This window comes from Gigantopelta aegis, chromosome 1 (assembly GCF_016097555.1).
Source record: "Gigantopelta aegis isolate Gae_Host chromosome 1, Gae_host_genome, whole genome shotgun sequence".
Classification (NCBI taxonomy): Eukaryota; Metazoa; Mollusca; class Gastropoda; order Neomphalida; family Peltospiridae; genus Gigantopelta; species Gigantopelta aegis.
In genome coordinates, this window is record NC_054699.1 from 151,628 (window position 1) to 176,451 (window position 24,824).

Genomic DNA, 24,824 nt, shown 5'->3' on the forward strand with positions numbered 1-24,824 from the left:
ATTTACTAAGAGAAAGTTTTATTTTATTATGCAGAGATGAACATGGGTTAAGAAACAAATCCAGAAATTTTAACACCTTGGTTGGGTATTGAGACTGGCTCTAGGGATAGGTATTGAGACTGGCTCTAGGGATAGGTATTGAGATTGGCTCTAGGGATAGGTACTGAGATTGGCTCTAGAGATAGGTATTGAGATTGGCTCTAGGGATAGGTATTGAGATTGGCTCTAGGGATAGGTACTGAGATTGGCTCTAGAGATAGGTACTGATATTGGCTCTAGGGATAAGAATTGAGATTGGTTCTAGGGATAGGTACTGAGATTGGCTCTAGGGATAGGTACTGAGATTGGTTCTAGGGATAGGTACTGAGATTGGCTCTAGGGATAGGTACTGAGATTGGCTCTAGAGATAGGTATTGAGATTGGCTCAAGGGATAGGTACTGAGATTGGCTCTAGAGATAGGTACTGAGATTGGCTCTAGGGATAGGTATTGAGACTGGCTCTAGGGATAGGTATTGAGATTGGCTCTAGGGATAGGTATTGAGATTGGCTCTAGTGTTAGGTACTGAGATTGGCTCTAGAGATAGGTACTAAGATTGGCTCTAGAGATAGGTATTGAGATTAGCTCTAGAGATAGGTATTGAGATTGGCTCTAGAGATAGGTATTGAGATTGGCTCCAGAGATAGGGATTGAGATAGAGATAGGTACTGAGATTGGCTCTAGAGATAGGTACTGAGATTGTCTTTAGGGATAGGTACTGAGATTGGCTCTAGAGATAGGTACTGAGATTGGCTCTAGAGATAGGTATTGAGATTAGCTCTAGAGATAGGTACTGAGATTGGTGTTAGGGATAGGTACTGAGATTGGCATTAAGGATAGGTACTGAGATTAGCTCTAGAGATAGGTACTGAGATTGATATTAGGGATAAGTACTGAGATTGGCTCTAGAGATAGGTACCAAGATTGGTGTTAGGTATAGGTACTGAGATTAGCTCTAGAGATAAGTACTGAGATTGGTGTTAGGGATAAGTACTGAGATTGGTGTTAGGGATAAGTACTGAGATTGGTGTTAGCGAAAGGTACTGAGATTGGCTATAGAGATAGGTACTGAGATTGGAAAATTTGGACAAACAACTAAAAAACCTGGAAATATGGTACAGACAATTAAAAATCTGCAATTGCGGATAAATCTGGAAACTTTCGGGTATAATCTTAGTAACTTTCAGGAGGAACTATTATAACACCACTGAATTCAAAACCACTTGTTACCAATTTTTCCCATCATCCTAATGACCGCCATTTTGGATTTCAAAATGGCCACCATTTACATATATTTTCTGGTATATCTCAACTTCTAGACCCTCTACAAATTTACTTTTAAAGGTAAAATATATCAAGTCTACTGTATTTATTTTCAATGAATTAGTGTCAGGTGGTGACAAAAAACTTGTGGTAACATTTGATATGGATCTGTACAAGTGAGTTTTAAAGTTGACGCATCTAGACTCCCATTACAAAGATAAGTTAGTCTTATGCCCAGGAGCTTTTCACACATCACTGTGTGCTCTGAGATGCTTAGGAAGGACCATAGAAAGCAGTGGCTTAGACAATGCTTGGGTCAAAGCAGATTTGTATAGTTCTGTTACTGTAAACCAACAGCAGAGTTATAGAAGCCCACGAGGTAACGCTCCAAGCACTGTTTGATCTTTGGTTAGAAGCATTCTTGTCAGAAAAACCTGCAGTACGCACACAACTAGAGGATAGTGTTGAGTTATTGTCAACTTCATGTGGATCCAAACAAGGTATTAATGAAGCACACAAAGCATTGCTTGTTATATTGAAGTCTCTCAGTCTTCACAAGCAGCTGGCCGACATTGATGCCAAACACTCTGCAGAATCCATGTTTCAATGGGCAGGTGATGACCCTACTGCAATTCCAATGTGCCACACGCCAGGGCGACTGGTATTTACATCTGTCATCTCTTGAGAAATTGTGTATATATTTCTTTGCATATGATAGACTTGACTAAACACAGAATATCCCCGAATATATTGCACGAATGTTTCAACTCCAGACAGTGGTTCGTGAAATATGGCAACGGTTTCTTTCAGGAGAGTTCACAGTGAATAGTTCTAACACAATTCCATTCACCCGTCTTGGGATAGATCAAGGCCAGGAGCAGGGTAATAAAAGCTTGAAAGGTTATGGTGCCATCAACGGCATCAAACAATCTCCTGCTACACTTCTTAAATTCTGCATATGCGCTGCTGAATTGGCACGAATTGCCAATGAGACTGAAACTATGGCTGGGATGCCAAATATGAATAGATCTGCACACCACTGCCTTAATCTTTCTGTGTTACTGAGACAAGAACGGGCTATTAAAAACCTTCGTCATGTACTAAAACCATGCCAAATCTTCACATCACAAGAAAACAACTGTTCAAACTCATGACTAAGGAGATACTTCCTAAACATATAGAGGAAAGCATCCGTGCCACAGAAACACGAGGATCCTCAGCGATGAAGATATATGTCGAAGAATGGAGATGGCAACCTCTGGGACAAAATTACAATATGTAAGCCCGTTAAGGAACTCTTCGACAAAAGAAATTAAACTGCAAGCAAAGTCTGAAGTTCTAACTCTTCGAGCAACCACGGGTTTAATGTCCAGATTGCTTATTGTTGCACGCTCATCTCGTGAAGTGAACATGGAAGAGATAATTGGGAAGTATGTGTTTTCAACTACCACCTGTACACTAATGACTCCATCTGGCCGTGTTCATCCAACATTAGATAAGAGTAAAGTGTTGACAGTTCTCGAGAACCTTCCAAATAAAACTTCAATACTGGACTCGCCTGATTATCCGACATACGAATGTGATCATGGTACAACTTCTAATAAGTGTCTTATAGTTGATGATATGGCTGTTGTGCGAGAGTTGATGGCTGTAAAACCTTTTGAGAACTGTAATGCCCTCAGCAATGACTATGTTCAACTTATAAATGTTAAAGCTCAAAACTACCATGTTACCCACGTGGTCTTTGATAATTATTTCATTGAGAAATCATTGAAGGGAACAACACGAGAACGGTGTAGAGGCAGTAAAGCACCATTGATTGGATATCAAGTATATGACACTACCAAAATTAAAGATGCAAATCATTTCTTGCAAGCACTACAACAAAAGATTCTCTCACCCTTTACCTAGGACAGAAGCTTGTAGATAAAACCCAAAGATTCATCATTACTGCAACCCGTAAGAGTGTAATGTCAAATAGACCTGGTGACATATTCCTGGTGTAAGTTCACAAGAAAAGGCCGACACACTGATGATTTTGCATGCTGTAGAAGCAGCAAGAGCTGGGTATACCATTCATATATACTCTCAAGACACAGATGTGTTGCTTGCTGCATTAAGGTGTGTTCCTATTCTTGGCGACAAAGTAGCTATGTTGATGGGCACTGGTGATTGACATCGACTTGTTATGCTGCAACCAATATAGAAGGCACTTGGAGAAAATAGAGCAAGAGTTGTGTGTAAATAGCAGGCACTGACTGGTTGCAACACAACAGGCCACATTAGAGGTAAATCAAAGCAATCCTGCCTGCAAGTATTCTTGAAAGCAGACATGAGTATTTTAACCGAGATATCTGGCCTCGGAATTGGAATTGAGCCTTGTAATGATACCATAAAGGGATGCATATCTTATCTGTGCAGCATTCTCTGTAAGAAGGGTGTCAACATCACAGAACCGCACAAGCTTAGATGGACCTTATTCAAGCAACAGTCCAATGACAAAGGAGTCGAACTGCTACCACCAACCTCTGGAGAATGGATGCAACATATTATGAGAGCTCATTGTCAATCGGCTGTGTGGGAGCAGGATCTTGTTCTTCATCCCATAGTTCCAGACCCTTTCAAGTTTGGCTGGATATGAGAAGACAAGCACCTCGTACCAAAGTTATTAGATACTGCACCAGCCCCATCTGCTGCTGTCGAATTAGTGAGGTGTAGATGTGGTGCTAGTAACTCAAATGCATTGAATACATGCACGTCAGCAAAATGTTCATGCCGTGTACATAATTGAGTTTGCACAGAAATGTGTTGGTGTGAAGTGGACACTGATATTTGCCAAAAAACTAACAATAATGCTAACAATAATGCTGACAATCTCTCAACTTGAAATGTATTATAAACAAGTGTTAATGTTCATAATTCCTTTACCTTAAAATATATCTTAAAAAGCTGATTAACAATATTCAGCATTCCCCATTTCTTTGACTCTTCAATGGCAGCACGACTGTAATTTAAATAAAATGGTTATAAAACAATGATTTTTATCGTCACACATTATGCAGCTTTGGGATCACCTAAGACCCTTTTCTAAATTTTACAAAATTAGAATAATGTTTCATATACAGCCTAGATAACAAATATAATAAATATCAATAAATTATTAAGAGAATAAATGGAAAGAAAGAAAATGATAGAGAGTAAGAGAAAGAGAGGGAAGGAGAGGGCAAGTTATATTTTCTAATAGATGTTGCCTAACCAATGGATGTCAGATTACAGGGGACAGTATTTCAAAAACTTACTAGGTTACTAGACCTCACTTCATGTGATTTTCACCTAGGAAACATTTTCTTCCTTCCTAACCAATGGATGTCAGATTACAGGGGACAGTATTTCAAAAACTTACTAGGTGACTAGACCTCACTTCACGAGATTTTCACCTAGGAAACATTTCCTTCCTTCCTAACCAATGGATGTTGGACCACAGGGGATAGTATTACTAGGTGACTAGACCTCACTTCACGTGATTTTCACCTAGGAAACATTTCCTTCCTTCTTTCCTAACCAATGGATGTTGGACTACAGGGGACAGTATTACTAGGTGACTAGACCTCACTTCACGAGATTTTCACCTAGGAAACATTTCCTTCTTTCCTAACCAATGGATGTTGGACTACAGGGGATAGTATTACTAGGTGACTAGACCTCACTTCACGAGATTTTCACCTAGGAAACATTTCCTTCCTTCTTTCCTAACCAATGGATGTTGGACTACAGGGGATAGTATTACTAGGTGACTAGACCTCACTTCACGAGATTTTCACCTAGGAAACATTTCCTTCCTTCTTTCCTAACCAATGGATGTTGGACTACAGGGGATAGTATTACTAGGTGACTAGACCTCACTTCACGTGATTTTCACCTAGGAAACATTTCCTTCCTTCTTTCCTAACCAATGGATGTTGGACTACAGGGGACAGTATTACTAGGTGACTAGACCTCACTTCACGAGATTTTCACCTAGGAAACATTTCCTTCTTTCCTAACCAATGGATGTTGGACTACAGGGGATAGTATTACTAGGTGACTAGACCTCACTTCACGAGATTTTCACCTAGGAAACATTTCCTTCCTTCTTTCCTAACCAATGGATGTTGGACTACAGGGGATAGTATTACTAGGTGACTAGACCTCACTTCACGAGATTTTCACCTAGGAAACATTTCCTTCCTTCTTTCCTAACCAATGGATGTCGGACTACAAGGGACAGTATTACTAGGTGACTAGACCTCACTTCACGTGATTTTCACCTAGGAAACATTTCCTTCCTTCTTTCCTAACCAATGGATGTTGGACTACAGGGGACAGTATTACTAGGTGACTAGACCTCACTTCACGTGATTTTCACCTAGGAAACATTTCCTTCCTTCTTTCCTAACCAATGGATGTTGGACTACAGGGGACAGTATTACTAGGTGACTAGACCTCACTTCACGAGATTTTCACCTAGGAAACATTTCCTTCTTTCCTAACCAATGGATGTTGGACTACAGGGGATAGTATTACTAGGTGACTAGACCTCACTTCACGAGATTTTCACCTAGGAAACATTTCCTTCCTTCTTTCCTAACCAATGGATGTTGGACTACAGGGGATAGTATTACTAGGTGACTAGACCTCACTTCACGTGATTTTCACCTAGGAAACATTTCCTTCCTTCTTTCCTAACCAATGGATGTTGGACTACAGGGGATAGTATTACTAGGTGACTAGACCTCACTTCACGAGATTTTCACCTAGGAAACATTTCCTTCCTTCTTTCCTAACCAATGGATGTTGGACTACAGGGGACAGTATTACTAGGTAACTAGACCTCACTTCACGTGATTTTCACCTAGGAAACAGATCTTTCAGACACATCTATTATATTTCTGTAACCGTATCTATTACCAAAAACCTGACAGTATGATGGCCATTTTCATCAATAAATGACTATTACTATGTTTGTTTTTAAAAGTCTTATTTGAACGAGGTAATTAATTGTACTTGTCACTGGCACACACGCGGAAACAACCCATGAGAAGTTCGGCTGCTTTCTCGAGTCTCTCTCCCGGTTTACCGACACTTTTCTTCACGGCCTGGATATCTGCCTGAAATATTCAATATATTAACATCATAACAAAATAAACATTACAATTTCATTCAAATGCTCAAAATGCTGGATGGGGAGTGAACATTAAAAATATAAATGTATTTTCATAGTATTCGAAATAGTGCACATCAAGCATATATGTTTGAAGGACACAATTTGGAGTGGGGAACAGTCTTATATCTTCGAGGCGGTCAGAGTTCAAAATCTGGGCTGGGTTTTTCAAAACCTGGGTTAGCGCTAACCCTGCCTAACCCTGAGTTAAATCTAATCACTGATTGAAAACTGTGTTGTTTGAACGTTGGTTAGCACCAACCACGAGTTAAATATACCCTAACCCTGGGTTAAAGTAAAAGCAGCTCTGACCTGCAGATAAATGTCTAACCAGTGATTAAGAATGGCGAATTTGATTCCATTTGTATGTTTAGATGCGTTTTAAATGTAAAATTGTGCTGAAATAGAATCTCAGCATAAATTACAGTGACGTCAAATTACAGTGACGTCAAATTCCACGAACAAAATGTTTAATGATGTAGAATAGCTGGTTCATTGATTTTATTTTTGGATTGGGAGGGTGGAGGGTGGTCAATATCGGGAAACACATCGATCTGTATTAACCGTCTCTTATCATTAAATTGTCCATTAAATAACAGTATGAATAATTAAAAACATGAATTGCAAGACTGGTTATACTTTACTGCTGGAAGTAAACCCAAGTCATTCGTCAAAGGTATCAGACATTTTGTCCCCAAGCCAGTTCGCCCCAAGTCAGATCGTTCCCAGTTTGACCAGGCAGGATCCAGCTCGGTTGAGTGCTTGCCTGAGGTAGTTGCATCATAGGATCTAATCACCTCAGTGGACCCATTCTCCAATTTTTATTTTTTATGTTTTGCAGTCACAACTATTTCAAGTTCACCCCCCCCCCCTCCTTTAATATGTCAAATATTAAATAAAGATGATTTTGGTGCAAGTTGTTTGGTCGTTTTACCAATAGGATCAAGAAAGGGGAACAGATCTAGTCTGTTAAATATTAAAATTAAATTAAAATTAAATTAAATCCAAAAGGGATTTATTTAAATTGTAACTAAAACAAATTAGGTTGCTGCTTTGATGTTACGACTATTATGCACGCCTCACACAAGGTACAAATAGAGCCAAGTCACTTCTCTCACACGAGGTACAAACAGAGCCAAGTCACTTCTCTCACACGAGGTACAAACAGAGCCAAGTCACTTCTCTCACACAAGGTACAAACAGAGCCAAGTCACTTCTCTCACACGAGGTACAAACAGAGCCAAGTCACTTCTCTCACACGAGGTACAAACAGAGCCAAGTCACTTCTCTCACACGAGGTACAAACAGAGCCAAGTCACTTCTCTCACACGAGGTACAAACAGAGCCAAGTCACTTCTCTCACACGAGGTACAAACAGAGCCAAGTCACTTCTCTCACACGAGGTACAAACAGAGCCAAGTCACTTCTCTCACACGAGGTACAAACAGAGCCAAGTCACTTCTCTCACACGAGGTACAAACAGAGCCAAGTCACTTCTCTCACACGAGGTACAAACAGAGCCAAGTCACTTCTCTCACACAAGGTACAAACAGAGCCAAGTCACTTCTCTCACACGAGGTACAAACAGAGCCAAGTCACTTCTCTCACACAAGGTACAAACAGAGCCAAGTCACTTCTCTCACATGAGGTACAAACAGAGCCAAGTCACTTCTCTCACACAAGGTACAAACAGAGCCAAGTCACTTCTCTCACACAAGGTACAAATAGAACCAAGTCACTTCTCTCACACAAGGTACAAACAGAGCGAAGTCACTTCTCTCACACAAGTCACTTCTCTCACACAAGGTACAAACAGAGCGAAGTCACTTCTGTCACACAAGTCACTTCTCTCACACAAGGTACAAACAGAGCCAAGTCACTTCTCTCACACGAGGTACAAACAGAGCCAAGTCACTTCTCTCACACGAGGTACAAACAGAGCCAAGTCACTTCTCTCACACCAGGTACAAACAGAGCCAAGTCACTTCTCTCACACGAGGTACAAACAGAGCCAAGTCACTTCTCTCACACCAGGTACAAACAGAGCCAAGTCACTTCTCTCACAAGGTACAAATAGAACCAAGTCACTTCTCTCACACAAGGTACAAACAGAGCGAAGTCACTTCTCTCACACAAGTCACTTCTCTCACACAAGGTACAAACAGAGCGAAGTCACTTCTGTCACACAAGTCACTTCTCTCACACAAGGTACAAACAGAGCCAAGTCACTTCTCTCACACGAGGTACAAACAGAGCCAAGTCACTTCTCTCACACGAGGTACAAACAGAGCCAAGTCACTTCTCTCACACGAGGTACAAACAGAGCCAAGTCACTTCTCTCACACGAGGTACAAACAGAGCCAAGTCACTTCTCTCACACGAGGTACAAACAGAGCCAAGTCACTTCTCTCACACGAGGTACAAACAGAGCCAAGTCACTTCTCTCACACGAGGTACAAACAGAGCCAAGTCACTTCTCTCACACGAGGTACAAACAGAACCAAGTCACTTCTCTCACACGAGGTACAAACAGAGCCAAGTCACTTCTCTCACACGAGGTACAAACAGAGCCAAGTCACTTCTCTCACACGAGGTACAAACAGAGCCAAGTCACTTCTCTCACACGAGGAACAAACAGAGCCAAGTCACTTCTCTCACACGAGGTACAAACAGAGCCAAGTCACTTCTCTCACACAAGGTACAAACAGAGCCAAGTCACTTCTCTCACAAGGTAAAAATAGAGCCAAGTCACTTCTCTCACACAAGGTACAAATAGAGCCAAGTCACTTCTCTCACATATTTTGAGAGGGCGAAGTTTTTAACAAGAGGGAGACTTGATTTATTTTTCATTTAAAAATAATAACAAAATAACCCAGTCTATAAAGTTTATTTTAATGAGTTCACCATTCTTGTATTTCTGAAATGTGGGATAATAATACTCATGTTTTTCCTTATTTTTTTGTTTTTGCCTTCCCCGTGTGAAACAGACCAATTCCACCTGTTGGCGATAATGATGTTCGTTGACATACAGTTACAGATAGTGTAAATGCAATTTGGTGACATGACAAAATTTAGTAGGTCTAATAAAGCACACAGTCATAGCCATTGTTCTTATGAAAGGTGACACTCATAACAAAGTGAACCACTAGTATTTATAATACTTATTAATAACAGAACAAAGAACCAGCTTTAATAAAATTACATGAATGAGAACTATATGACTGATGTAAGAAATCAAAGCTTGTAACTGGCCATTTAGCAATGGGTCACGAAAATGGTACTCGTCATGATAAAGTAACAGTTTTAGAATTATTAGTGCAAAATTTATTTGTATTTCTATACCTTTTCTTTACTAGTGAGATTAATGAATGGGGTCATTCGTGGTAATTAGTAATTAAGCATCAAGAAGATAAACGCCATCTGGAAATGTGTGCAGTGATAACGGTTAACTATTAAAATATACACGGCAGTTTGGTCAGCATGGATCAAAGGGCTTTTGACTTAATAGCACCTGTCGTGTCATGGCCATAATGGGCAATCTCTCATTCCAGCTTATTAAAATCTGCATTACATATATGTGTACTCATAAATGAATATTATATATTTTATTTAAAGGACCAAAATATAATTTGATTTTTTTTCTACGTGAATTTGAATTTCCTTCCAAGTAACATTAAACATTAAACAATATGGCTGTTAGTGATCACATAACTTATTTTACCTAGATGTATAGTACACCTAGTCTGTATCATGTTTATTTCTCATTATCGTTGTTCAAGAACAGATACACCAAACCCCAAGTGGAGGCGAACAGGGCTTCTTCTTTTTTCTTGGGTGAACTGATAATGTGTTGGGGTTGCACTGGTATGGGGCCACCTAACATGGGGGTCAAACGTCAGGCATTCCTAGCTCATGGTCAGCCTTTTTTCTTTCTTTTTACACACAGTATTAAACATTTTACCATAATTTAGCAAACGGTATAATTTCCAAAAGTATAGCAGGTTTTTAATTACAGCCACATGTATTCATAACTATTACATACACATACAAAAAGCAATTTTACACTGAAAGATTTTGAGCTGTTTAAAAATGGAAATATCTAGATTAGTTTATTCTTATTACTATTGTAGGAAAATGTAAAGTGATGTCATTGAAATTAAAAACAAATGTGAACACTGAGACATAGCTTTCTAGGTAATCTTTACTCCGTCAAAATAATTGTCTGTTCCACATTGATCAGACAAGGACACTTAGTATATTTATATTTTTCATAATGTATAGAAAAGCTTAAAAGATGAATTCTAAAAACTACACAAGCTGTTAAATATGACATAAAAATATTACAGTAAAATGTGTCTTATTTTTTGTGTGCGAAACGAAACGACGATGACACAATGTCCTGTCATCAACCTTTGTCGTTAGGCATATTTAATGTTGACAACAGGAAGTACATTTACTTTGCACTGATTGGCCAACTGCACTTAACCCAGAGTTATTGAAGACTAACCCTGGGTTAGTTAAAACTAACCCTGAGTTTGCTAACTCAGAGTTAAAAGTGCGTTTCAGCAATGTTGGGTTAATTTAACTCACAGTTAATGTTAATCAGTGATTAGCCAAGTCTGGGTTAAGGAATTTAACTCACAGTTAGTGTTAATTAGTGATTAGCCAAGCCTGGGTTAAGGAATTTAACTCACAGTGTTAATCAGGGATTAGCCAAGTCTGGGTTAAGGAATTTAACTCACAGTTAGTGTTAATCAGTGATTAGCCAAGCCTGGGTTAAGGACTAAGTAACTAAAAGATTTTCTGTGTGATGTAGCCTACATGTAGATAGTGATTATTAATATAATCCGATATCAAAGAATGACCAGTGATGGTATGAAAAGTAATGTTGATGATCTATTCCAAATGGCTAAATATACATGACACTACAGCTTCAATACTCAACGGGAAGACTCCAGTTTTCATCTTTATGACTAATGATAATACACATGACACTACAGTTTCAATACTCACACTGTTGGTGAAGTCGCAGGTCAAGACTGACCGAGAAGAGAACGGGAAGACTCCAGTTTTCATCTTTCTGACTAGTGATAATATACATGACACTACAGCTTCAATACTCACACTGTTGGCAAAGAGGCGCAGGTCAAGACTGACAGAGAAGAGAACAGGAAGACTCCAGTTTTCATCTTTCTGACTCTGAAAGATCCTTGTGAACGATGTGTGTGTGTTAAAGACAAATACACTACAAACCATAGACAGCTCTGGGTGAGCAGACAAATACACTACAAACCAGGAACAGCTCTGGGTGAGCAGACAAATACACTACAAAGCATAGACAGCTCTGAGTGAGCAGACAAATACACTACAAACCAGGGACAGCTCTGGATGAGCAGACAAATACACTACAAACCAGAGACAGCTCTGGGCGAGCAGACAAATACACTACAGACCAGAGACAGCTCTGAGCGAGCAGACAAATACACTACAAACCAGGGACAGCTCTGGGTGAGCAGACAAATACACTACAAACCAGGGACAGCTCTGGGCGAGCAGACAAATACACTACAAACCAGGGACAGCTCTTAGTGAGCAGACAAATACACTACAAACCAGGGACAGCTCTGGGTGAGCAGACAAATACACTACAAACCAGGGACAGCTCTGGGTGAGCAGACAAATACACTACAAACCAGGGACAGCTCTGGGTGAGCAGACAAATACACTACAAACCAGGGACAGCTCTGGGTGAGCAGACAAATACACTACAAACCAGGGACAGCTCTGAGTGAGCAGACAAATACACTACAAACCAGGGACAGCTCTGGGCAAATACACTACAAACCAAGGACAGCTCTGAGTGAGCAGACAAATACACTACAAACCAGGGACAGCTCTTAGTGAGCAGACAAATACACTACAAACCAGGGACAGCTCTGGGTGAGCAGACAAATACACTACAAACCAGGGACAGCTCTGGGTGAGCAGACAAATACACTACAAACCAGAGACAGCTCTGAGTGAGCAGACAAATACACTACAAACCAGGGACAGCTCTGGGTGAGCAGACAAATACACTACAAACCAGGGACAGCTCTGAGTGAGCAGACAAATACACTACAAACCAGGGACAGCTCTGGGTGAGCAGACAAATACACTACAAACCAGGGACAGCTCTGGGTGAGCAGACACATACACTACAAACCAGGGACGGCTCTGAGTGAGCAGACAAATACACTACAAACCAGGGACAGCTCTGAGTGAGCAGACAAATACACTACAAACCATAGACAGCTGGGTGAGCAGACAAATACACTACAAACCAGGGATGGCTCTGAGTGAGCAGACAAATACACTACAAACCAGAGACAGCTCTGGGCAAGCAGACATGTTTAACAAATTTTACTTTAAACTTCAAAAAAGCAGAAATCCACTTATTTTCTAACTCAGTATCAATTATTACATGAAAGTGTTTCATCAAATTACATATAAAATAAAGTTTGTCAATTGTTTTTAAAATCTGCATTTGATGAATTTGGCGAGTGTCAGTGCTAGCCCTGCAATGGTCAAAAATTGCACAAAAAAACGTCAATTCAGCAGGGATGAAGATTACATGGGGGAGAAAAACTCCCAAAACATGGCAGGGTCTTTTACAGAGGTTACTGGCAGCTATTACAATTCTCTCATTTAGTTTCCCCTTCCCCACCTGGTATATATGAAAGATCCCTTGTTGTTACTGGCAGCTATTACAATTCTCTCATTTAGTTTTCCCTTCCCCATCTGGTATATATGAAAGATCCCTTGTTGTTACTGACAGCTATTACAATTCTCTCATTTAGTTTCCCCTTCCCCATCTGGTATATATGAAAGATCCCTTGTTGTTACTGGCAGCTATTACAATTCTCTCGTTTAGTTTTCCCTTCACCATCTGGTATATATGAAAGATCCCTTGTTGTTACTGGCAGCTATTACAATTCTCTCGTTTAGTTTTCCCTTCCCCATCTGGTATATATGAAAGATCCCTTGTTGTTACTGGCAGCTATTACAATTCTCTCATTTAGTTTTCCCTTCCCCATCTGGTATATATGAAAGATCCCTTGTTGTTACTGGCAGCTATTACAATTCTCTCGTTTAGTTTTCCCTTCCCCATCTGGTATATATGAAAGATCCCTTGTTGTTACTGGCAGCTATTACAATTCTCTCGTTTAGTTTTCCCTTCCCCATCTGGTATATATGAAAGATCCCTTGTTGTTACTGGCAGCTATTACAATTCTCTCGTTTAGTTTCCCCTTCCCCATCTGGTATATATGAAAGATCCCTTGTTGTTACTGACAGCTATTACAATTCTCTCATTTAGTTTCCCCTTCCCCATCTGGTATATATGAAAAATCCCTTGTTGTTACTGGCAGCTATTACAATTCTCTCGTTTAGTTTTCCCTTCCCCATCTGGTATATATGAAAGATCCCTTGTTGTTACTGGCAGCTATTACAATTCTCTCATTTAGTTTTCCCTTCCCCATCTGGTATATATGAAAGATCCCTTGTTGTTACTGGCAGCTATTACAATTCTCTGGTTTGGTTTCCCCTTCCCCATCTGGTATATATGAAAGATCCCTTGTTGTTACTGGCAGCTATTACAATTCTCTGGTTTGGTTTCCCCTTCCCCATCTGGTATATATAAAAGATCCCTTGTTGTTACTGGCAGCTATTACAATTCTCTCAATTAGTTTCCCCTTCCCCATCTGGTATATATGAAAGATCCCTTGTTGTTACTGGCAGCTATTACAATTCTCTCATTTAGTTTTCCCTTCCCCATCTGGTATATATGAAAGATTCCTTGTTGTTACTGGCAGCTATTACAATTCTCTCGTTTAGTTTTCCCTTCCCCACCTGGTATATATGAAAGATCCCTTGTTGTTACTGGCAGCTATTACAATTCTCTCATTTAGTTTTCCCTTCCCCATCTGGTATATATAAAAGATCCCTTATTGCTGATAGAAAAATGTTGTGTGTATCCTCTCCTCTAAATACTGTAGTATACATATTTGGCATGTGCCCCGGTGGTACGGACTGTAGCCGATGATGATAATCAATGTGCCCCGGTGGTACGGACTGTAGTATACATGTATATCACTAATCAATGTGCCCCGGTGGTACGGACTGTAGTATACATGTATATCACTAATCAATGTGCCCCGGTGATACGGACTGTAGTATACATGTATATCACTAATCAATGTGCCCCGGTGGTACGGACTATAGTATACATGTATATCACTAATCAACGCGCCCCAGTGGTACGGACTATAGTATACATGTATATCACTAATCAATGTGCCCCAGTGATACGGACTATAGTATACATGTATATCACTAATCAATGTGCCCCAGTGATACGGACTATAGTATACATGTATATCACTAATCAATGTGCCCCGGTGGTACGGACTATAGTATACATGTATATCACTAATCAACGCGCCCCAGTGGTACGGACTATAGTATACATGTATATCACTAATCAACGCGCCCCAGTGATACGGACTGTAGTATACATGTATATCACTAATCAACGCGCCCCGGTGGTACGGACTGTAGTATACATGTATATCACTAATCAACGCGCCCCAGTGGTACGGACTATAGTATACATGTATATCACTAATCAACGCGCCCCAGTGGTACGGACTATAGTATACATGTATATCACTAATCAATGTGCCCCAGTGATACGGACTATAGTATACATGTATATCACTAATCAACGTGCCCCGGTGGTACGGACTATAGTATACATGTATATCACTAATCAATGTGCCCCAGTGATACGGACTATAGTATACATGTATATCACTAATCAACGTGCCCCGGTGGTACGGACTATAGTATACATGTATATCACTAATCAATGTGCCCCGGTGATACGGACTATAGTATACATGTATATCACTAATCAACGCGCCCCAGTGGTACGGACTGTAGTATACATGTATATCACTAATCAACGCGCCCCAGTGATAAGGACTATAGTATACATGTATATCACTAATCAACGCGCCCCGGTGGTACGGACTGTAGTATACATGTATATCACTAATCAATGCGCCCCGGTGGTACGGACTGTAGTATACATGTATATCACTAATCAACGCGCCCCAGTGATAAGGACTGTAGTATACATGTATATCACTAATCAATGTGCCCCGGTGATACGGACTATAGTATACATGTATATCACTAATCAACGCGCCCCAGTGGTACGGACTATAGTATACATGTATATCACTAATCAACGCGCCCCAGTGATAAGGACTATAGTATACATGTATATCACTAATCAACGCGCCCCAGTGGTACGGACTATAGTATACATGTATATCACTAATCAACGCGCCCCAGTGGTACGGACTATAGTATACATGTATATCACTAATCAACGCGCCCCGGTGGTACGGACTGTAGTAAACATGTATATCACTAATCAACGCGCCCCGGTGGTACGGACTGTAGTATACATGTATATCACTAATCAATACGCCCCGGGGGTACGGACTATAGTATACATGTATATCACTAATCAACGCGCCCCAGTGGTACGGACTGTAGTATACATGTATATCACTAATCAATGTGCCCCGGTGGTACGGACTGTAGTATACATGTATATCACTAATCAATGTGCCCCGGTGGTACGGACTGTAGTATACATGTATATCACTAATCAATGTGCCCCAGTGATAAGGACTATAGTATACATGTATATCACTAATCAACGCGCCCCGGTGGTACGGACTGTAGTATACATGTAAATCACTAATCAACGCGCCCCGGTGGTACGGACTGTAGTATACATGTATATCACTAATCAATGTGCCCCGGGGGTACGGACTATAGTATACATGTATATCACTAATCAACGCGCCCCAGTGGTACGGACTATAGTATACATGTATATCACTAATCAACGCGCCCCAGTGGTACGGACTATAGTATACATGTATATCACTAATCAACGCGCCCCAGTGATAAGGACTGTAGTATACATGTATATCACTAATCAATGTGCCCCGGTGGTACGGACTATAGTATACATGTATATCACTAATCAATGTGCCCCAGTGGTACGGACTATAGTATACATGTATATCACTAATCAACGTGCCCCGGTGGTACGGACTATAGTATACATGTATATCACTAATCAACGTGCCCCGGTGGTACGGACTATAGTATACATGTATATCACTAATCAATGTGCCCCGGTGGTACGGACTATAGTATACATGTATATCACTAATCAATGCGCCCCGGTGGTACGGACTATAGTATACATGTATATCACTAATCAACGCGCCCCGGTGGTACGGACTGTAGTATACATGTATATCACTAATCAACGTGCCCCAGTGGTACGGACTATAGTATACATGTATATCACTAATCAATGTGCCCCGGTGGTACGGACTATAGTATACATGTATATCACTAATCAATGCACCCCGGTGGTACGGACTATAGTAAACATGTATATCACTTAACCCTATACAAAGCTATCTGCTCATAATGACAAATCAACGCGCCCCGGTGGTTGGTACATGTATCACTATCAACGTGTGGTCGGACTGTAGTATACATGTATATCACTAATCAAGCGCCCCGGTGGTATGGGAGTATTCAGGACTAATCAACGCTCCCCGGTGGTACGGACTATAGTAAACATGACAATGCTATGACATCACATCAAGGCTTCGACTAAAGTCATGTATTCGCTAATCAAGCCCGGTTGTAGACTGCAGCATGTATCAAATAAACCACTGTAAACATCAATTCAGCCCCGGTGGTACGGATAATATATTATAATCAAATTTTGTAAACTAAATCACTAATCAACGCGTTTACGGACTGTAGTAATGGCTAATTGGTCAGACTGTAGTATACATGTAAAACTAATCAAACTAGTACAAACTAAAACGCGCCCCGGTGGTATGGACTGTAGTCATGTATATCAGATCAACGCCCCGGGAGTACGGACTATATACATGTAACAAGAATAGTCATGTATTCACTAAGACTCCCAGATAAGGAGTATACCATAATACGCGCCCCGGGGGTACGGACTAAGAAAGTCATTCAGACTCGCCCGGTGGTACGGACCATATACATGTAACAAGTAACTGTAGTCATTCAGACTCCCACGGGAGTAACCATATCACTAATCAAAACGGACTGTAGAACAGTATATCACTAATCAACGACCCCCACGGGTAGTATAGTATATCATATACATGTAACAAGTAAAGTCACTAATCAATGACTCCCAGGGATGTATACACATATACATGGTAACAAGTAAAAGTCATTCAAAGACTCCCAAATTTGGGTGAGTAACCAGTTAGTACATGATAACAAGACATCCAAGGCTTCATAAAGTCAGACTACAGCCCAGATGCAGCTGTAAAAAAAAACCACAAACATATTACATGTAACAAGAAAGTCATTGTAGATGGCTATCCCAGGGTGTAACCATACTAGTCAAACTAAACCAAGAATGGTCATTCAGACTCCCAGGGAGTAACCATATACATGTAACAAGAAAGTCATTCAGACTCCCAGGGAGTAACCATATACATGTAACAAGAAAGTCATTCAGACTCCCAGGGAGTAACCATATACATGTAACAAGAAAGTCATTCAGACTCCCAGGGAGTAACCATATACATGTAACAAGAAAGTCATTCAGACTCCCAGGGAGTAACCATATACATGTAACAAGAAAGTCATTCAGACTCCCAGGGAGTAACCATATACATGTAACAAGAAAGTCATTCAGACTCCCAGGGAGTAACCATATACATGTAACAAGAAAGTCATTCAGACTCCCAGGGAGTAACCATATACATGTAACAAGAAAGTCATTCAGACTCCCAGGGAGTAACCATATACATGTAACAAGAATGGTCATTCAGACTCCCAGGGAGTAACCATATACATGTAACAAGAAAGTCATTCAGACTCCCAGGGAGTAACCATATACATGTAACAAGAATGGTCATTCAGACTCCCAGGGAGTAACCATATACATGTAACAAGAAGTCATTCAGACTCCCAGGGAGTAACCATATACATGTAACAAGAATGGTCATTCACTCCCAGGGAGTAACCATATACATGTAACAAGAAAGTCATTCAGACTCCCAGGGAGTAACCATATACATGTAACAAGAAAGTCATCAAAAGTAGGTTGTTCTTCAAACAGTCTTATTAAATAAAAACATAATCAACTAAAATAATGTGATAAATTGTGTTATTTAAATAAAAGACACAAACATGTATCAGTTCAGTTGGTCTCTGACAGCAGTTACACGAATGAATGAATGAAGTATAATCAAGAGATTTTATATGTGCAGTAATAATGAAAATATAAATAGGTTGTAAGTCACCAGGCCCATATTTCAATTCGCAGAGCAATGTTATAATTGGTTTAATTTTTTTATATTTATTTTATTTTGTGGGTGTACAAAACAAGCTGCTCCCCCCCCCCCCCCCACCACCACCACATGATCAACGCTGGAATAGCCCTTACCGTAAGTGTGCAGCAACCATCTCGTCGTACGGTGGCTCAAAGACACGTTGCACGTACGATTCTGGTTTCTCCATCTGCAGTCTAGGGCTGGCCACGTGAGCGTGCTTGAAGGACAGGAGTTCCTGTAATACACGTAAACAACATTACAAAATACAACTGGCCACGTGAGCGTGCTTGAAGGACAGGAGTTCCTGTAATACACGTAAACAACATTACAAAATACAACTGGCCACGTGAGCGTGCTTGAAGGACAGGAGTTCCTGTAATACACGTAAACAACATTACAAAATACAACTGGCCACGTGAGCGTGCTTGAAGGACAGGAGTTCCTGTAATACACGTAAACAACATTACAAAATACAACTGGTTCCCACGTGAGCGTGCTTGAAGGACAGGAGTTCCTGTAATACACGTAAACAACATTACAAAATACAACTGGCCACGTGAGCGTGCTTGAAGGACAGGAGATCCTGTAATACACGTAAACAACATTACAAAATACAACTGGCCACGTGAGCGTGCTTGAAGGACAGGAGTTCCTGTAATACACGTAAACAACATTACAAAATACAACTGGCCACGTGAGCGTGCTTGAAGGACAGGAGTTCCTGTAATACACGTAAACAACATTACAAAATACAACTGGCCACGTGAGCGTGCTTGAAGGACAGGAGTTCCTGTAATACACGTAAACAACATTACAAAATACAACTGGCCACGTGAGCGTGCTTGAAGGACAGGAGTTCCTGTAATACACGTAAACAACATTACAAAATACAACTGGCCACGTGAGCGTGCTTGAAGGACAGGAGTTCCTGTAATACACGTAAACAACATTACAAAATACAACTGGCCACGTGAGCGTGCTTGAAGGACAGGAGTTCCTGTAATACACGTAAACAACATTACAAAATACAACTGGCCACGTGAGCGTGCTTGAAGGACAGGAGTTCCTGTAATACACGTAAACAACATTACAAAATACAACTGGCCACGTGAGCGTGCTTGAAGGACAGGAGTTCCTGTAATACACGTAAACAACATTACAAAATACAACTGGCCACGTGAGCGTGCTTGAAGGACAGGAGTTCCTGTAATACACGTAAACAACATTACAAAATACAACTGGCCACGTGAGCGTGTTTGAAGGACAGGAGTTCCTGTAATACACGTAAACAACATTACAAAATACAACTGGCCACGTGAGCGTGCTTGAAGGACAGGAGTTCCTGTAATACACGTAAACAACATTACAAAATACAACTGGCCACGTGAGCGTGCTTGAAGGACAGGAGTTCCTGTAATACACGTAAACAACATTACAAAATACAACTGGCCACGTGAGCGTGCTTGAAGGACAGGAGTTCCTGTAATACACGTAAACAACATTACAAAATACAACTGGCCACGTGAGCGTGCTTGAAGGACAGGAGTTCCTGTAATACACGTAAACAACATTACAAAATACAACTGGCCACGTGAGCGTGCTTGAAGGACAGGAGTTCCTGTAATACACGTAAACAACATTACAAAATACAACTGGCCACGTGAGCGTGCTTGAAGGACAGGAGTTCCTGTAATACACGTAAACAACATTACAAAATACAACTGGCCACGTGAGCGTGCTTGAAGGACAGGAGTTCCTGTAATACACGTAAACAACATTACAAAATACAACTGGCCACGTGAGCGTGCTTGAAGGACAGGAGTTCCTGTAATACACGTAAACAACATTACAAAATACAACTGGCCACGTGAGCGTGCTTGAAGGACAGGAGTTCCTGTAATACACGTAAACAACATTACAAAATACAACTGGCGTAAACACTGGCCACGTGAGCGTGCTTGAAGGACAGGAGTTCCTGTAATACACGTAAACAACATTACAAAATACAACTGGCCACGTGAGCGTGCTTGAAGGACAGGAGTTCCTGTAATACACGTAAACAACATTACAAAATACAACTGGCCACGTGAGCGTGCTTGAAGGACAGGAGTTCCTGTAATACACGTAAACAACATTACAAAATACAACTGGCCACGTGAGCGTGCTTGAAGGACAGGAGTTCCTGTAATACACGTAAACAACATTACAAAATACAACTGGCCACGTGAGCGTGCTTGAAGGACAGGAGTTCCTGTAATACACGTAAACAACATTACAAAATACAACTGGCCACGTGAGCGTGCTTGAAGGACAGGAGTTCCTGTAATACACGTAAACAACATTACAAAATACAACTGGCCACGTGAGCGTGCTTGAAGGACAGGAGTTCCTGTAATACACGTAAACAACATTACAAAATACAACTGGCCACGTGAGCGTGCTTGAAGGACAGGAGTTCCTGTAATACACGTAAACAACATTACAAAATACAACTGGCCACGTGAGCGTGCTTGAAGGACAGGAGTTCCTGTAATACACGTAAACAACATTACAAAATACAACTGGCCACGTGAGCGTGCTTGAAGGACAGGAGTTCCTGTAATACACGTAAACAACATTACAAAATACAACTGGCCACGTGAGCGTGCTTGAAGGACAGGAGTTCCTGTAATACACGTAAACAACATTACAAAATACAACTGGCCACGTGAATGAAGGACAGGAGTTCCTGTAATACACGTAAACAACATTACAAAATACAACTGGCACGTGAGCGTGCTTGAAGGACAGGAGTTCCTGTAATACACGTAAACAACATTACAAAATACAACTGGCCACGTAAACAACATTACAAAATACAAGCGTGCTTGAAGGACAGGAGTTCCTGTAATACACGTAAACAACATTACAAAATACAACTGGCCACGTGAGCGTGCTTGAAGGACAGGAGTTCCTGTAATACACGTAAACAACATTACAAAATACAACTGGCCACGTGAGCGTGCTTGAAGGACAGGAGTTCCTGTAATACACGTAAACAACATTACAAAATACAACTGGCCACGTGAGCGTGCTTGAAGGACAGGAGTTCCTGTAATACACGTAAACAACATTACAAAATACAACTGGCCACGTGAGCGTGCTTGAAGGACAGGAGTTCCTGTAATACACGTAAACAACATTACAAAATACAACTGGCCACGTGAGCGTGCTTGAAGGACAGGAGTTCCTGTAATACACGTAAACAACATTACAAAATACAACTGGCCACGTGAGCGTGCTTGAAGGACAGGAGTTCCTGTAATACACGTAAACAACATTACAAAATACAACTGGCCACGTGAGCGTGCTTGAAGGACAGGAGTTCCTGTAATACACGTAAACAACATTACAAAATACAACTGGCCACGTGAGCGTGCTTGAAGGACAGGAGTTCCTGTAATACACGTAAACAACATTACAAAATACAACTGGCCACGTGAGCGTGCTTGAAGGACAGGAGTTCCTGTAATACACGTAAACAACATTACAAAATACAACTGGCCACGTGAGCGTGCTTGAAGGACAGGAGTTCCTGTAATACACGTAAACAACATTACAAAATACAACTGGCCACGTGAGCGTGCTTGAAGGACAGGAGTTCCTGTAATACACGTAAACAACATTACAAAATACAACTGGCCACGTGAGCGTGCTTGAAGGACAGGAGTTCCTGTAATACACGTAAACAACATTACAAAATACAACTGGCCACGTGAGCGTGCTTGAAGGACAGGAGTTCCTGTAATACACGTAAACAACATTACAAAATACAACTGGCCACGTGAGCGTGCTTGAAGGACAGGAGTTCCTGTAATACACGTAAACAACATTACAAAATACAACTGGCCACGTGAGCGTGCTTGAAGGACAGGAGTTCCTGTAATACACGTAAACATTACACAACATTACAAAATACAACTGGCCACGTGAGCGTGCTTGAAGGACAGGAGTTCCTGTAATACACGTAAACAACATTACAAAATACAACTGGCCACGTGAGCGTGCTTGAAGGACAGGAGTTCCTGTAATACACGTAAACAACATTACAAAATACAACTGGCCACGTGAGCGTGCTTGAAGGACAGGAGTTCCTGTAATACACGTAAACAACATTACAAAATACAACTGGCCACGTGAGCGTGCTTGAAGGACAGGAGTTCCTGTAATACACGTAAACAACATTACAAAATACAACTGGCCACGTGAGCGTGCTTGAAGGACAGGAGTTCCTGTAATACACGTAAACAACATTACAAAATACAACTGGCCACGTGAGCGTGCTTGAAGGACAGGAGTTCCTGTAATACACGTAAACAACATTACAAAATACAACTGGCCACGTGAGCGTGCTTGAAGGACAGGAGTTCCTGTAATACACGTAAACAACATTACAAAATACAACTGGCCACGTGAGCGTGCTTGAAGGACAGGAGTTCCTGTAATACACGTAAACAACATTACAAAATACAACTGGCCACGTGAGCGTGCTTGAAGGACAGGAGTTCCTGTAATACACGTAAACAACATTACAAAATACAACTGGCCACGTGAGCGTGCTTGAAGGACAGGAGTTCCTGTAATACACGTAAACAACATTACAAAATACAACTGGCCACGTGAGCGTGCTTGAAGGACAGGAGTTCCTGTAATACACGTAAACAACATTACAAAATACAACTGGCCACGTGAGCGTGCTTGAAGGACAGGAGTTCCTGTAATACACGTAAACAACATTACAAAATACAACTGGCCACGTGAGCGTGCTTGAAGGACAGGAGTTCCTGTAATACACGTAAACAACATTACAAAATACAACTGGCCACGTGAGCGTGTTTGAAGGACAGGAGTTCCTGTAATACACGTAAACAACATTACAAAATACAACTGGCCACGTACACGTAAACAACATTACAAAATACAACTGGAGCGTGCTTGAAGGACAGGAGTTCCTGTAATACACGTAAACAACATTACAAAATACAACTGGCCACGTGAGCGTGCTTGAAGGACAGGAGTTCCTGTAATACACGTAAACAACATTACAAAATACAACTGGCCACGTGAGCGTGCTTGAAGGACAGGAGTTCCTGTAATACACGTAAACAACATTACAAAATACAACTGGCCACGTGAGCGTGCTTGAAGGACAGGAGTTCCTGTAATACACGTAAACAACATTACAAAATACAACTGGCCACGTGAGCGTGCTTGAAGGACAGGAGTTCCTGTAATACACGTAAACAACATTACAAAATACAACTGGCCACGTGAGCGTGCTTGAAGGACAGGAGTTCCTGTAATACACGTAAACAACATTACAAAATACAACTGGCCACGTGAGCGTGCTTGAAGGACAGGAGTTCCTGTAATACACGTAAACAACATTACAAAATACAACTGGCCACGTGAGCGTGCTTGAAGGACAGGAGTTCCTGTAATACACGTAAACAACATTACAAAATACAACTGGCCACGTGAGCGTGCTTGAAGGACAGGAGTTCCTGTAATACACGTAAACAACATTACAAAATACAACTGGCCACGTGAGCGTGCTTGAAGGACAGGAGTTCCTGTAATACACGTAAACAACATTACAAAATACAACTGGCCACGTGAGCGTGCTTGAAGGACAGGAGTTCCTGTAATACACGTAAACAACATTACAAAATACAACTGGCCACGTGAGCGTGCTTGAAGGACAGGAGTTCCTGTAATACACGTAAACAACATTACAAAATACAACTGGCCACGTGAGCGTGCTTGAAGGACAGGAGTTCCTGTAATACACGTAAACAACATTACAAAATACAA

The 24,824-nt window shown here is 41.0% G+C and overlaps 1 protein-coding gene across 2 annotated transcripts in view; it reads right to left on the bottom strand.

The window, feature by feature from the left end:
* LOC121368759 (PCI domain-containing protein 2-like) overlaps positions 1–24,824 on the bottom strand; it is an 89,422-nt gene that overhangs the window by 48,989 nt on the left and 15,609 nt on the right. The window contains exons 3-8 of one of the 2 annotated variants that reach the window (XM_041493517.1): positions 19,085–19,206; positions 17,938–17,953; positions 17,255–17,270; positions 11,626–11,765; positions 6,345–6,448; positions 4,230–4,305 (exon numbers count right to left, since the gene is read on the bottom strand). In XM_041493517.1, coding sequence (XP_041349451.1) covers positions 4,230–4,305; positions 6,345–6,448; positions 11,626–11,765; positions 17,255–17,270; positions 17,938–17,953; positions 19,085–19,206 — 474 coding nt within the window. Of the gene's footprint in view, positions 1–4,229; positions 4,306–6,344; positions 6,449–11,625; positions 11,773–17,254; positions 17,271–17,937; positions 17,954–19,084; positions 19,207–24,824 lie in introns of those variants that run through there. The other variant, XM_041493509.1, reaches the window with a different exon arrangement.